The sequence below is a fragment of the Numenius arquata genome, chromosome 23 (genome assembly GCF_964106895.1).
Source record: "Numenius arquata chromosome 23, bNumArq3.hap1.1, whole genome shotgun sequence".
Lineage (NCBI taxonomy): Eukaryota > Metazoa > Chordata > Aves > Charadriiformes > Scolopacidae > Numenius > Numenius arquata.
This window is the reverse complement of record NC_133598.1, coordinates 6,656,796-6,672,200: the sequence shown is the minus strand read 5'-3', so window position 1 is coordinate 6,672,200 and position 15,405 is coordinate 6,656,796. Positions and strand designations below refer to the sequence as shown.

The 15,405-nt window shown below is 49.4% G+C and overlaps 1 protein-coding gene across 1 annotated transcript; it reads left to right on the top strand.

Moving 5' to 3' along the window:
* The first annotated feature begins 419 nt into the window (after nucleotides 1-419).
* Nucleotides 420-14,006, top strand: MED1 (mediator complex subunit 1). Its single transcript, XM_074162704.1, has 17 exons — nucleotides 420-627; nucleotides 2,155-2,261; nucleotides 3,088-3,166; nucleotides 3,622-3,676; nucleotides 3,808-3,940; nucleotides 4,708-4,736; nucleotides 5,114-5,185; nucleotides 5,443-5,517; nucleotides 6,034-6,107; nucleotides 6,470-6,559; nucleotides 7,287-7,398; nucleotides 7,715-7,839; nucleotides 8,055-8,173; nucleotides 8,530-8,731; nucleotides 8,928-9,023; nucleotides 9,131-9,236; nucleotides 10,270-14,006. Exons 1-17 carry the CDS (start codon nucleotides 600-602, stop codon nucleotides 13,517-13,519), a joined length of 4,752 nt encoding a protein of 1,583 aa, XP_074018805.1. The 5' UTR covers nucleotides 420-599; the 3' UTR covers nucleotides 13,520-14,006.
* The last annotated feature ends 1,399 nt before the right edge of the window (nucleotides 14,007-15,405 follow it).

Sequence of the window (15,405 nt, the reverse complement as noted above, 5' to 3'; positions counted from 1 at the left end):
GGGGGAACCGTCGCTGCCCGCGTCTCCTTCCTTCTTTCCCCCCTCCCAGCCCTCCTGCCCGGTTCGGCCCGGCCCGGCCCGCCGCTCCCCGCCGCTCTCCCCGCTCACTTCCCAAAGCGAAACGGCTCCGCGTCCAAGGGGGGCACCCGCCAACTCTCGCGAGACCCGGAGCCACCTCTCGCGAGAAGAAGAGGGAAGAGGAGGAGGAGGAGCAGGAGCAGCAGCGCCGCGGCCGCCACCCGCCAGCTGATCCCGCGAGACTTCGCGGAGGAAATGGGAAGGGGCGGGGGGAAGGGGCGCACGCTCGTCTTCTCGCGAGAACTGGCTTCGAGTGAAACTTCATTGGGCGCCGCACGCCCCGCCCACCCTACCCCACCCACCCCCCGTTCTCCGCGCGCGCGGCGCTCCCGCCCTCTCGCGAGAGCCTGGTGGCTCTCGCGAGAGGGCGGGAACGCCGCGCGGCCGGGAGGAATGGCGGCCACCGCCGCCGTGTGAGGCCGGCGCCGAGCGGCGCGGCCGCTGCTCCGTTCCCCCTCCGCTCCCGGCCTGACGCGAGGCCGCGGCCCGAAGCGGGCCGCCCCTCGTCCCCCGCCCGCGGCATGAAGGCGGCGCCGGGCGGTGCCGAGGGTGAGTGCCGCCGGAGGGGCGCGGCTGGCGCCGTGAGGAGACGGAGGGAGGGTGGGGGGGCCCGGCGTCTGCGAGGCACGGGGTCGGGCTGGGGCTGAGGTATTTTCCCCGCGGAAGGGTGAGGATCCCGCCCGTGCTGGGCTTTTTCCAGCGCCGGGACTCGCTTCCCCCGGACGGGCTTCTGGGTCTCGGTGCTGGCTGCGGGGCGGTTCCGTTTTTAAAGGCAATAAAGGTGAATATGCTCGTGAGGCGCTCGCTTCGCTGAGATCGGGCAGAACTCTCCCTGTCCCGGGGCTTCACGGGGTCTTATCCGTGTCCGTAAACACCTGGAAGGAGGGTGTAAAGCAGGGGGAGCCCGGCTCCTTTCAGGGGTGAGGCAGAGGCCACGGGCACAAGCGGGAAGGCAGGAGCCTCCACCGGAGCCCCAGGAAACACTTTGTCACTGTGAGGGTGCCCGCACAGGGTGCCCAGAGAGGTGACGGCATCTCCATCCTTGGAGAGCTTTAAATGCCGGGACACGGCTCTGGACACCCTGCTGTAGGTAGCCCTCCTTGGGCAGGGGCTTGGACCGGGAGAGCTCCACGGGTCCCTGCCAGCCTCAACCCTTCTGTGTTTCTGCCATTGCTGAGAGGTACAAAGTGTCTGAAAACACGTAGCAAACATGTGTTTATTTCTTACGCTTGGATTTGACGGGGTCAGCAATAGGTCTGTGAACGGTAGATGCATCAACAATGGAAACAAACCCTTGAAATTTCGCAGACCAGGCGCTTCCAGGGCTGTGTGCTGTGGCGGTTAAAATGTCATAAGACGTGTGTTCGCCCTGGACCTTCTGCTGCCAGAGACAGGGTTTGTTTTGGCAGTGATGTCTGCTGGGTTTTTTTGACAGATGCAGGTCTAGGAAAAGCTGTCTCTTAGCAGAAAAAAAAAAAAAAAAAAAAGACAAAATTATAGTACTCTTGAAACCTGCGTTCTCTTTGCGCCAGTGTCCGACCAGAGAGTAGGGGAAAAACGAACCATGAATGAGTCACCTGTGAAGATCTTTATTGTACAAGGAAGTTGGAGAGTTGGAAGAGAGAGCAGTGAAGGGGAATCCAGGAAACAAAGCTTTACCTCGTTTCTTTAACACAATGTTTTCTACAGTCTCCGTTTCCTGTCCCAGGGAAGCTTCATCTTTTGACCATGATGTTGTATCTTCAAATGGTGCCCCGATATGTTCCTGTCATGCCAGAACTTAACCTGATGGGGCCGCATCATTCAGAGTCTGTGCAGAATAAGAGCTGGGCTTTTCCCAACAGGCCCGTAGGCATTTTATGGTCCTTTACGTTTTGATAACTTGTGGTACATCCTAAATGTTTACTTAACCTTAAGGTCTAGGTCATAGCGATAAATCAGCAGTAAGTAAGGTTTTTTGAAATCGTGGTTAGCTTAAAGGTGGGAAGTATTTTTGTTACAGCTGCCAAGCTTTTTTATTTGTGAAACGTGAGATGTTGTCTCGTTCTCTTTTCTGAATATTCTCCTGTCTTACAGAAACGGAGAAGCTGAATAAGATGAGTACCCTCTTAGAAAGACTTCATGCAAAGTACAACCAAAACAGGCCTTGGACAGAAACCATGAAGTTAGTCCGTCAAGTCATGGTGAGAACTGTTGGGGTCTCAGCAGGAGGGATTCTCAAGTTTCTTTAGTAGTGATTTTGTTGTCGGTTTGTTAGATCTCTTCAAAGTCCTTTGTGTTTTGTTCAAGCCTTGGCTTCCTCCTGGGCCGGTGTGGTTGAGGCATTTCCTCATCCACAGTGTGCAGGGCAGGGAGTGATGTCCGTACCCTTTCTGCATGGCATGTTCTTTCCCTTCCCTAATTACAGCCTCCCCCTCTACAGCCTAATTGCCAGGGGGCAGGTGTCAGCTCAGCACCAGGAAAAGGGTCAAACTTGTGCTTTCAGCTGGTGCTGAGAAGCCCAAACCATTCTGAAATTTCAGGATGCTGTGTTTTGTAACACAATTTGCTCCCCGTTCGGTGATATTCAAAACTTGCTGTTGGCTGAATCAAACACGGGTTTGAAATATTGGTGTCTGGGTAGAGGGAGGGAGGAGCAGGGGACAGGGGGGAGCTGCCTCAAAGGCTTCTCCATATATTGTGGTGTTAAAAGTTGGCCTGTCTTGTTATTTCTTTGTCATCTCTCCTATAATTCTTAGTTTATACCTATTAAAAAGTTGCCACAGTCTGTTCTTCCAGATGAGCAAGGTGCTTAAAAGAAAATAAATCAATTCCAGGCCTGCCGTTGTTACCTGCTTCCCACATGGATACTGTTCTCCTGCAGGAATCAAAATGATGATGTAATTTTGGGATGAAATCTAATCTGCTTTTAATTACCTAAATAAACCTCCCTTGACTGAACAAAAGTTGCCATGATTCCGTCTTACTGAGTGATACACAAAAAGGGCGTTTTTCTTCTTTCTGACTAAGGAAAAGCGAGTTGTGATGAACTCTGGGGGGCACCAACATCTGGTGAGCTGTTTGGAGACTTTGCAGAAGGCATTAAAAGGTTGGTACATCCTGTGCATGCACTTCACGAACCGCTTAAACAGTGATGTGCTACGGAAAGACTCCAAAGCGTTAAAAGCCAGCGAGGTTGTTGGTAGCACATTTCACTGTGTTCCCAGTGCATGTGTGCTCACGTTTGCAGCAGCGCCCTTCTCTGGGTGCCTCTCGGTACCACTCAGCCGTTGCCTGTGTGAATTCTGTTGTAAATGCCCACACCTGATTTCAGCTTGCGGAAGAAAATCCCTTCTCTCTCCGCAGTTCTGAGAACGTTTTGGTTTTCTCTCTGCAAGTTGTTCTGCCTGTGTTTTGAGCACAGATGATGTGTATTGGTGCGAAGGTGGGGAGCAGATGTGGGGGGAAATAACTGCTTGAGGTGGCTTTTAATGCTGATGTCTTATTCCTGGGGAAATGTTGAATTGCTTCCCTAAAGCCGCGCTTTTTGCTCTCTCCTTCTAGTGTCGTCTCTGCCTGCCATGACAGACCGCTTGGAGTCTATAGCTAGACAGAATGGGTAGGTCTCCTCCTTTATTTCATGGCAAAGGCTTTTCCCGTTTATCCGTACGCATCGTAACCTCGCTGCTGGGTCAGTTGGGTTTTTTTGTGTGCATCTCATAGCAATTTTTGTTTTGTTTTGTATGTAAGCCTTGGATCTCACCTTAGCGCGAATGGCACTGAATGTTACATCACTTCAGACATGTTCTATGTGGAAGTCCAGTTAGATCCTACAGGGCTGCTGTGTGACGTCAAGGTGGCTCACCACGGAGAGAACCCTGTGGTACGTATTGCTGACCAAGCTGAGGGTAATGCCTTTGTGCTTTTGGAACTGCCATTTTTGGCTCCCTGTAGTTTGAGCGGAGGAAACGGGTTGTATTTCATGTCCTGCTAGAACTAGAATTACCTTTGCTGCTTTTTCTAAAAGCAAAAAAGCCTCCGTGGAGTACTCTCTTCTCGTGGGTTGAGCTGATGGATGCAGTGTACGTCTGCAAGGACCGTTTTACTGATGGTCTCTTTTTTTCTCTGAGTGGTTTTATAACTGGCAAAATTATTTGAGGAAGTTACTGCTGTCTTTCTGAGAATTCTATTTCTGGGGGAAGGACAGGGAAATTAAGCTTATAAAACTTAGATCTGTGAATGGAAAATGCTAAAAAGTGGAATGCTGAAAGAAAATGGCTTTAATTCCCTTCGGCTCGTGTGCGAGGGTTGGAACTTGCTATTTACACAGGCCCAGCCACTCTCCTGAAAACAGACCGCTTTTAATATCTCTATATAAGATCATAGGTTTTTAATGTAGAGCTTCACAATTTTAAAAGTTTATTCAAATTAGTCATTTTAAGAGGAAAGAGTATTGATTGAATTTGTCCCAGAGGGGTTTGACAAGCAGAACCAGAACCGTAGCAATGTGTAGTTGGGAGCATTGTGTTTCTCCTGAAAAGCTGATGCTCAGAAATGTCACTGTCCTGATATTTTACAGCTGCTGTGCTGCACAACGGCTGCCATTGCAGCATTCCACATTGATAGCGTTGTATGTTCTTTCCTTTTCAGAGCTGTCCAGAACTGGTGCAACATCTGAGGTGAGCAACAAAAGTTGTTTGTTGCATTTTCTGTCAGGCTTCTCTTTGCAGTAGTGATCTGCTGCTATTTTATGTCTGGAAATGCAAAATGTCTCATACCTGTTCCTTCCCCACAAAGTCTCTCTGCTTTTCCGGGGGATTTTCTGTTCGGATTACTTTGGTTCTGATGCTGTGCATCGTATTTTGGAAGCCACAGCACAGCATTCATCAGAATCGGAATTAAACTGTGTCACTTAAAGAACATCTTTTGTAGCTTTTGTGTAGCAAAAGTCTTTCCGCAAATAACTTAGTGTCTGTATTAATAGAACTTTTTAAAACAAAGCCTTATCTGTTACGGATGTGAATACATGTGAACTTCTTCTCCCTCTTCTTTTCAGAGAGAAAAATTTTGATGAATTTTCTAAGCATCTAAGGGGGCTTGTGAACCTGTATAAGTTGCCGGGAGACAAGTAAGTCTAGAATATATTTATTTACATCCACATATATAAAGTTAAATTAATCCACAAGCCTCTAGTTCTGTACTTCAGTTTGCGTTGGGTGTGATCCTGCTGAATCCTTCCCCACGGCTTGTGTGTGCACCCAGTGGGTGGGGAGGTTTTAATGTAAAATGGGAACAAAGAATGAAAAGTTGTAATTTCTAAGTTGGATTTCATTGCACAGTTCCTTTCCATTGCTCTTATATTGTTTGTTTGTTTTTCTCCCCCAGCAAACTTAAAACTAAAATGTACTTAGCTCTGCAGTCCTTGGAGCTGGATCTCTCAAAAATGGCAGGGATGTATTGGTAAGGACATCTGTGTGGTTTGGGTTTTGTTGTTGGTTTGTTTTTCCTTAATAATTCTGCATCACGTGGGCTAATTCTGAACATGCCAAATATTGTATATCCAGGAGGTATCACATCAGCCTTTTCAGCAATACTGTCAGGCTGTAAAGTAAAACGCTGAGTCTATAAATGGCCTGTGGTAGCAGGGGAATTACGGATATATAGGAAAAATACTCGGAGCCGTCTGAGCAATTCCTTTTTAACTGCAGAATTCAACTGAAAGAAAGTTTAAAAGGGAGGAAAAAAAAAAAGTTTATAACTAGATCTTTCACTGCTGTAGATTCAGTGGATAAACCACCCATGCTGTAAGGCTGCTTTTGTTTTGCCTATAACAGTATGAAATTTAAGCTCGTTACCTCTGCATGATCGAGAAGTATGTATCTAAGAAGCTAAAATCTTAGGCTGCCATCAGCACGTGAACTTGGGCTTCAGGTATGGCTCTGGCTCGTTACAGACCTGTGATCACCTCTCTTGCAGGCAAGCCACCAACGCAAATCCCCTCGACAAGATTCTTCATGGCAGTGTTGGCTATCTCACCCCCAGGAGCGGAGGTATCTTTGATTAACACGTAAAAAAAAGAAAAGAATAAAAATTCCTTTGTTCAGGGACCCCTTTATGGATGTTAGTCTCACATTAGCTGATGGCAGCAATGGAAAACATTAATCAAACTGAAAGAGGGACAGGGTGGTTGAGTATTTGTGAGTGCCACATGATCCAAAAAGTTTGGGTACAAAGCCACATGCGGTAATTTTATGGCAGGCGGCCACATCTGCGTCTTTAGCAGCAGAGAATGACCAGCAGCTCTGCATGGGGTGTGCTGTGCTACAGTGCAAATATTGTGTGGGTGCAGGGGCTAGTAACGATCGGGCTAATTTGTATCGTCAATGTCTGTTCAAAAGCTTCTCTTCCACAGGTCTCCTGATGAATCTCAAGTATTATGTCTCGCCCTATGATTTGTTTGAAGACGGCACCGGAGCCCCCGTTATTTTGCACGAGAACAATGGTAGGTCGGCTTTCGAAGCCAGTGTGGAGCACTACTATTTGAAGGAGAGAAGAAAGCAGGATTCCAACAGTCTAGTTCCCCTCTGCTGTCACCTTGTAGTATAGGAAAATCCTAGTTTGACTTAGGGAGGGTTTAATAAGCCCGTGTGTAAATGCTGGCTCAGTCGACCATCTTCTCCAGCCCAGGGGCTATTCTGGAGTTTGAACTGGTCTGGTACCAAGGGTGACGGTCTGCAGACCGAGCCTTTTTCCTTCGGGTGAATTTCATTGTTAAGGTGGAATTTATTTTATTGTGGGAATACTTGCGTCTTTGCTGTTTTACTGGAAGATTATTTTTTACGCATGTGCGTGGACATCTGTCTCTTGCTAAAATGGCAAAACCAAGCACCAGTTAAAATTGAGGCTGGTCTCGGGAAAGGAGAGGGTGAAATTTTCCAAAATCATCGTTTGTTTTGCTTTGTAAAGAGCAGACTCCAAAAGTATTTGGAATGTGTTTTAAGAATTACGCAATTGGTCTACCTTGCAAGAGAAAAGTAGAGCATTAGGTAGCATAACTAGTTTGGCTGGAGTCCATTTAGTGATAAAGGTGAACGCTGCAAACTCTGCCTTGTGGAGGAAATAAGATATTTCCACCACGGTGATATTTAATTCATAAAGCTTGCGTTGGTGTTTTTCATCAGTTTATGTTGTTTGGGTTGTTTGTTTTTTTTTCTTGTTTCCTCTTGCAGTTCCTCGGTCTTTGGGTATGAACGTGTCGGTAACAGTTGAGGGAACCATGACCATGTACAAACTTCCAATTGCACCACTGATTATGGGCTCTCACCCAGTCGACAGCAAAGGGTAAGCGAAGGACGCATCTGCTGGGCCTTTTTCAGTGGCCTGGTTTGGATTCAAATTCAACATTTGGTTGAAGTCAGAGCCGGGCAATGACTGCATGATGTCATAGACTTATATAAAGCACTTAGGTGCTGTCTTTAAGCCAAGAAATACGTATTTCAGGCACGTGACGTGCTTTTGAGGAGTGTCTTAATTTGGAAGAAGGTCTAACAATCTGCTGGTATTTGAGCAAATCCTAAATTGGGTGTCTGGTGCTCAGAGCAGAAGCCAGAGTCGTGCCCCGCATCTAATTAGATCCTGTGTTAACCCAATATTTCAGGACTCCATCCTTCTCGTCGATCACCAGTGCCAACAGCGTGGATTTACCAGCTTGTTTCTTCCTGAAATTCCCACGTCCCATTCCAGTGTCGCGCGCTTTCATTCAGAAGCTCCAGGGCTGCACAGGTGGGTTGCAGATCTGTCAGACAAGACCCTCCCTAGCTTTTTATTAGTGAACTGCTGCTAGTTTTTAAAGTGTGCCGGAAAAGTTGCTCAGGGTTTTGTGGTGTTTTCAGCAAAACCTGAGTAAAGTTCCTTTACTGGGTGGTAGCGCCTTCTCTGGCCCATCATCTCTTTCTGGCTCCCTGGTGCCATCGTTCTGTGCCATCTTCTGCCCTCAGGTATTCCCTTGTTCGACAGCCCACCGACGTTTGTGCCCTTGTATGAGTTGATCACTCAGTTTGAGTTATCCAAGGAGGCCGATCCTCTACCCTTAAACCACAACATGCGCTTCTATGCAGTAAGTATGTCGTTACAACCAGGGTGTTGCACTCGTAGATGAGCAGTTTGGGGTTTTTCATCTGTTTCAGGTGTCTTTCAAGTAGGACAGAGGAAATTGGTGCAGCATTTATTCATATACCCTATGAAACTGTTTTAGTGAGGAGGGTGGGTGCTGTTTGGCAGCACCGCTTCTGAGGAGCCCAAGTCGTGTTTTGCTTGTTCAGATTGGAAGCAAAATGTCTTCATTGTTTGTCATTTTCAGCCAGGAAGGTGGCTCGGTGTCACCTGGATCTGGGGCCTGCTCTTGCCTTCCTAGACATCTGTTATTGCCTTGTACCCAGCAGTAGTTGGAGTAAAGCAGAAATTGTTTGTCAGGCTCTTCCAGGACAGCAGCACTGTTACTTTCTGAACAAAGATGCTCCTCTCCCAGATGGAAGAAGCCTTCAAGGAACTCTGATCAGTAAAATCGCCTTCCAGCACCCAGGGCGGGTTCCTCTCATCCTCAATCTGATCCGACATCAGGTGGCCTACAACACCCTGATCGGCAGCTGTGTCAAGAGAACAGTTTTAAAAGAAGGTGGGTACCGCATCAAGTGGAATGTAACGTGTGGGTAGTAAGGAACCCTGGGTGATTTTTCCCAGGTGTAGGAATAAGAAACAAGACCCACACTGCTTTCCTTTCCCCCTTCTTTTTCTTCTCTGTGTGGGTATTGAGCTGGTGCCTCTGGTTCATCCCCTGCGTTCCCTAATTGAAAAGTTCCCATGTCTTTCAGATTCTCCTGGGATCCTGCAGTTTGAAGTTTGTCCTCTCTCTGACTCCTGTTTTAGTGTATCCTTTCAGCATCCCGTCAATGACTCCCTGGTGTGTGGTAAGTGGACTGGGTAAAAGCGTGAGCGTGTTTATGGGAAGGAAGGCAGGGCTTTCCTCTACTGCAACCAGGATCTTGATCTCTTCCAAACGCCTTCTCTTTTCTAGTGGTAATGGATGTGCAAGACTCCACTCATGTGAACTGTAAGCTGTACAAAGGGCTGTCCGATGCTCTTATCTGTACAGATGATTTCATTGCCAAAGTTGTTCAAAGGTAAGCTGGATTTTTTCCGTGCTGCCTTCCACTCCAAGTCGTATAGATGAACTCTGTGTCTGTCTCGTATTTCTCCTGGTGCTTTTGGAGCTGTTCTGTCTGGGGGTGAGTTTTGGTAGCAGTTGTTTGGAAGAGAGGAAACCTTGGAGCCCTATTGAAAATTCCATTCCAGCTACTTATTTTTGGGTGCGTGTCCAAGGTGCCTTCTCCTGTAGTTGGTTCCTTTCTAAGTCTTGTGAACTTGTGACAAACTCCCCTGCGGTTTGTCATTTACGCAGGCCTTTTATCAAGGTTCCTCCGTCCCAGCCACCATTCGGAACACAGCAGAACGTTACCAGTGCATGACACAGACCTCTTCAGTGACAATAACTATATTTTTTCTTTCAGAACATTATAGGCTTGTCGTCCTTGAGTAGAGTGTGTCATTGTCATTGATTTTTACAGGGTGGCAGGAAATGAGCTTTGCCAAGCTCAGACAAAGGTGGTTTCTGGCAGAATCAGAGTAACAACCCAGATTGCACCCTGTGCTTTAACTGTAAGATTATGATCTGTCAGCTCTTAGTTATTAGTTAATTGATTAATTCTTCCTTTGCGATTGCAGGACAATGCATAAAGGCAGCGTTGTCTCATGGCTGGATAAGCCTGATGGGATGAGTGTAAATACAAGCAGAACAGCGGGCATTACAGTGCCTGGACCTGCTGCTCTCTTGTTCCCAAGAGCCTCACTGCTTGTTTTGTGTTGGGTGGAGTTAAAATGTCTTCATTGAGTGTTGCTGCAGGGCAGCAAAATCACAGGATCACAGAATGATACGGGGTTGGAAGGGACCCCTGGAGATCATCTAGTCCAACCCCTCTGCCAAAGCAGGTCCACCCAGAGCAGGTTGCACAGGAACGTGTCCAGGCGGGGTTTGAATGTCTCCAGAGACGGAGACTCCACCACCTCTCTGGGCAACCTCTTCCAGGGCTCTGCCACCCTCAGAGTAAGAAGTTCCTCCTCAGATGCCCACTAACCCCTTTGTCTCGTGTCCTGCAGGTGTATGTCCATCCCCGTCACCATGAGAGCAATTCGTAGAAAAGCAGAAACCATTCAAGCCGACACACCGGCCTTGTCCCTCATTGCAGAGACAGTAGAAGACATGGTGAAGAAAAACCTCCCCCCAGCCAGCAGCCCAGGGTATGGCATGACCACAGGCAGCAACCCAATGAGTGGTACCACTACCCCAACCAACACTTTTCCTGGGGGGCCCATCACTACTTTGTTTAACATGAGCATAAGCATGAAAGAGAGGCATGACTCGGTGGGCCATGGGGAGGACTTCAGCAAAGTATCTCAGAACCCTATTCTCACTAGTTTGTTGCAGATCACAGGGAATGTGGGCTCTACCATTGGCTCAAGTCCAACCCCTCCCCACCACACACCACCACCAGTATCCTCACCAGCAAGCAACACCAAGAACCACCCCATGCTCATGAACCTTCTTAAAGAGAATCCCCCTCAGGATTTCTCCACTCTGTACGGGAGCAGCCCTCTCGAAAGGCAGAACTCTTCCTCGGGCTCCCCCAGAATGGAAATGGGCCCTGGGGGGAATAAACAAAAGAAAAAAAAATCCCGTATGCCGGCCGACAAGCCCAAACATCAGACTGAGGATGATTTCCAGAGGGAGCTCTTTTCAATGGATGTTGACTCCCAGAATCCCATTTTTGATGTCAACATGACGGCAGATACCCTGGACACCCCTCACATTACTCCAGCTCCCAGCCAGTGCAGCACTCCTCCTACTACATACCCGCAGCCTATACCTCACTCGCAGCCCAGTATTCAGAGAATGGTTCGACTCTCTAGCTCGGACAGCATTGGAGCCGATGTTACTGATATCCTTTCGGATATAGCAGAGGAGGCTTCCAAGCTCCCCACCACTAACGAGGACTGTCCGCCCATTGGGACTCCAGTGAGAGACTCTTCTAGTTCAGGACATTCACAAAGTGCCCTCTTTGACCCAGATGTTTTTCAGACGAACAATAGCGAGAACCCCTACACAGACCCAGCAGACCTGATAGCAGATGCTGCTGTGAGCCCCAACAGCGATTCTTCCAACCATTTTTTTCCCGACGGAGTAGATTTCAATCCTGACTTGCTGAACAGTCAGAGTCAGAGCGGCTTTGGGGAGGAGTACTTTGACGAGAGTAGTCAGAGCGGAGACACTGACGATTTCAAGGGCTACGCATCCCAGGCTCTGTCTACTTTGGGGGTGCAAGTCTTGGGGGCTGATGGGGGGGAAAATAAATTTAAGGGGAGCAATCAGTCCGATACGGTAGATTTTAGTATTATTGCAGCTGCAAGCAAAGCCCTGGGGTCCTCTGACATCATGGAGCATCACAGTGGAGGTCAGAGCCCTTTGCTGAATACAGGGGATTTAGGAAAAGAAAAGTCTCAGAAACGGGTAAAGGAAGGGAATGGCTCTGGTGGTAACATGGCAGGTCCCGGGATAGACGGGAAGCCGGGCAAGCGCAGCCGGACGCCGTCCAGTGACGGTAAAAGTAAAGAGAAACTTCCAAAGCGGAAAAAGCAGGAGACGGATGGGAAGTCACCGTCTCACAGTTCATCGAACAGGCCTTTCACACCACCAGCCAGCACAGGTGGGTCCAAATCTCCGGGGAGTTCGGGCAGATCTCAGACTCCTCCCGGTGTAGCTACTCCTCCTATTCCAAAAATAACCATCCAGATCCCAAAAGGAACAGTGACTGTTGGCAAACCGTCTTCACACGGCCAGTATACAAGTAGTGGCTCTGTCACCTCCTCCGGCAGCAAAAGCCATCATAGCCATTCTTCCTCCTCCTCCTCTTCTTCCTCCTCTTCGACCTCAGGCAAAATTAAAAGCAGCAAATCAGAAGGGTCTTCTGGCTCAAAGATGAGCAGCAGCCTCTACTCAAGCCAAGGGGGCTCGAGTTCGGGTCAGTCCAAAAGCTCGGCTCAGTCGGTGGGAAAGCCTGGATCCTCCCCCATCACCAAACACGGCCTCAGCAGCGGCTCCGGAGGTACCAAGATGAAACCTCAAGGAAAACCGTCGTCGCTTATGAACCCTTCCATGAGTAAACCAAACATCTCTCCATCTCATTCTAGACCCTCGGGGGGTTCTGACAAACTTGCCTCTCCCATGAAACCCGTCCCAGGTACTCCCCCGTCATCTAAAGCCAAGTCACCCATCAGTTCAGGTTCCGGAGGCTCCCATATGTCTGGGACTGGATCAAGCTCAAGTATGAAATCGTCTTCAGGAATGGGATCCTCTGGGTCTATGTCACAGAAACCGCCTCCTTCATCCAATTCTTCGACGGCGTCTTCATCTTCCTTTTCGTCTAGCGGGTCTTCCATGTCTTCATCCCAAAACCAGCATGGAAGTTCCAAAGGCAAGTCTCCGAGCAGAAACAAGAAGCCATCTCTGACTGCGGTCATTGACAAACTGAAACACGGGGTTGTCACTAGTGGGCCTGGTGGAGATGACCCCATGGATGGACAAATGGGGCCAAGTTCCAATTCCTCAAGCCATACAATGTCCTCCAAACACAATATGTCTGGAGGCGAGTTCCAGGGCAAACGGGAGAAGAGTGACAAAGAGAAATCTAAAGTCTCTGTTTCTGGAGGATCTGTCGACTCTTCCAAGAAGACTTCGGATTCCAAAAACGTTGGAAGCACTGGAGTGGCCAAAATCATCATCAGCAAACACGATGGTGGTTCCCCCAGCATCAAAGCCAAAGTAACCTTGCAGAAACCCGGGGAAGGAGGTGGGGACAGCCTGCGGCCTCAGATGGCTTCTTCCAAAAGCTACGGGTCCCCTCTCATCAGCGGATCTACCCCAAAACATGAGCGCTGCTCTCCCAGCCACAGTAAGTCCCCGGCGTACACTCCCCAAAACATAGACAGCGAGAGCGAGTCGGGCTCTTCCATAGCAGAGAAATCCTACCAGAACAGCCCCAGCTCTGACGACGGCATCAGGCCTCTGCCGGAATACAGCTCAGAAAAACACAAGAAGCACAAAAAGGAGAAGAAAAAAGTGAAAGACAAAGACCGGGACAGAGATCGGGATCGAGATAAAGACAGAGACAAGAAGAAGTCTCACGGCATGAAGCCGGAGAGCTGGTCCAAGTCCCCCATTTCTGCTGAGCAGTCTCTCTCCATGGCCAGCAGCGCCATCCTCTCGGCGGAGCGACCGGCCCGGGCCAGCCCCGAGTTTCTCATCGGGGAAGAAGATGACGATCTCATGGATGTTGCTCTAATTGGCAATTAATTTTTTTGGTCTCTTGAAAAGCTGAGCCGGACGCGGGACCTGCAGGTTCTCGAGATTGGGAGGAAGGAACCGCTCATTGCGAACCCGCCACGCTCATTTTTATGGGGTGTGTTTGAAGAGGAAAAAAAACCCAACAAATAGTATTTCCAAGTTTCTCCAAAGTCTGACCAGAAGGTGTGAGTGCCAGCGGCTCCATCGGCAGAGCAGGTTCCCCGCTGTGGCCTTCGTCCCGCGGACACTTACACTCATTCTTAATTTATAAGTATTAATCGCCCCGTCAGAGTTAATGGGGATAGAGCTGTGTGTGTGTAAGCGTGGGAGCAGCCCCCAGAGCGGTGCGAACAGAAGGAGGCGATTCTGGGAGAGCCCGAGTTCCTCTGCCCCCCCTTCCCATCCCAAATAAGTTGCTTTTGGTTTTTAGGAAGTTTTAAACTAATTATTTTAGGGTGTGTTTTAGGGTTGGGTTTTATTCTTTTTTTTAAAGGGTGGTTGGAAGAAAAAAAAAAAAAAAAAGAAAAGTTTTTTTAATTTATTTTTGTGGCATTTCTTGGTTCAATGCCTGATTCGGTGCGGTGCTGAGGAACTTCCTCTTCCTCTGATAGGAGCTGCTCTGCGGAATCGGGCACTGGATTCTGATGGATATCAGCATTTTATTCCAGGTCCCGGGGATGAAGGATTTGCTCTCTTACGTTTGACTTCCCTTTCATTGTAGCTATTTATTGACGGCCCTACCCGAATGCCTTGTGCTGCGTGTTTTCACGCGGCCCCCCCCCCCCACCACCTTTTAATTGCCTGATGCAGAGCCCAAAGGGACTTGGGGATGTGGGGGGAGCCCGTGGATTTGGGCAGCTGCCACGCGGGCAGCCCCCCCTCCCTCCCCAGTAGCTTTGGTGAAGTTGGGGGAATTCTGGCAGGCGTTGGAGAAAGCGAAACGGCAGCGGGACTCACCCTCTTCACCTGAGCGACGCTTCCTTGTGAGCCCAGCGAACAGAGCTTCCCCGGAAACCCCCCCCCCGGAGCTGCCTTTGGGGGGCGATGGATTGTCAGCCGCACACCCCCCGCTCCCGCCAGCGCTTCAGAGCCGTGCTCCGTTTATATCCGCCGCCAATACTTCCATTAGCAGACCCCAAAACGGGCCTCGGCTTTGCGATCCGAGCCCCGCGGGGTTCCCTCGGGGGTTTGGATTTATGGGGTTTGTTTGGTTTTTGTTTTTTTCCCCTGTTACCTCGCAGCGGGGCTCTGGGACGGTAGTTCTGGGGACGCGGACGAGCGTTGCCCTCTCTCTCGGGCAGCGTGAGCCGGCTGCGTCCCGGCGTTACCCCCCGGCGCTGCGGGGAAACCCCCCCCCCCCGACCGGTTCCTCCGGGTGAGAGTCGCAGCAGGAACGGCGATTCCCTTAAAAGATGGATTTTCCCCCCTTTTGGCTGGAATTAAGAGCGTGACTCAGGCACCCTCCACGGTCTTATCTTGTGGGCCCCGAAAGGAAAAGAGACTCGGGAGAGCGTTTTATTTTTAAAAGCTGTTCGATCTGATTCACTGGAGAGGAACGTGGGGAATCGGGAGTCCTGCGAGCTCGTCGGCTTTTGAATCACGTACCGAGTGAATCCTGCTCCCCTCGGATTTGGCTGTGGATTGCTGGAGGCCAGGAGTTCCCCCGTGGGAATGGGATTGTCCTTGGTGTTTGGGGATGGAAAGAAGACAAGGATTTTTTAAGTTTTCTTTGAAGCCGCGGAGGTTTCCGGTCCTGCATCCGGCCCGACCCCGGGCGGGCTGTTCCTTTTCTGGCTCATCCAAAGCCGGAGCGAGATCCTTTCCGTAGGGTGGCAACTATTCACTTCATCGTTAGGGATTTTTCACCTCTTCCTTCTGCTTTCAGCTCAATTCCA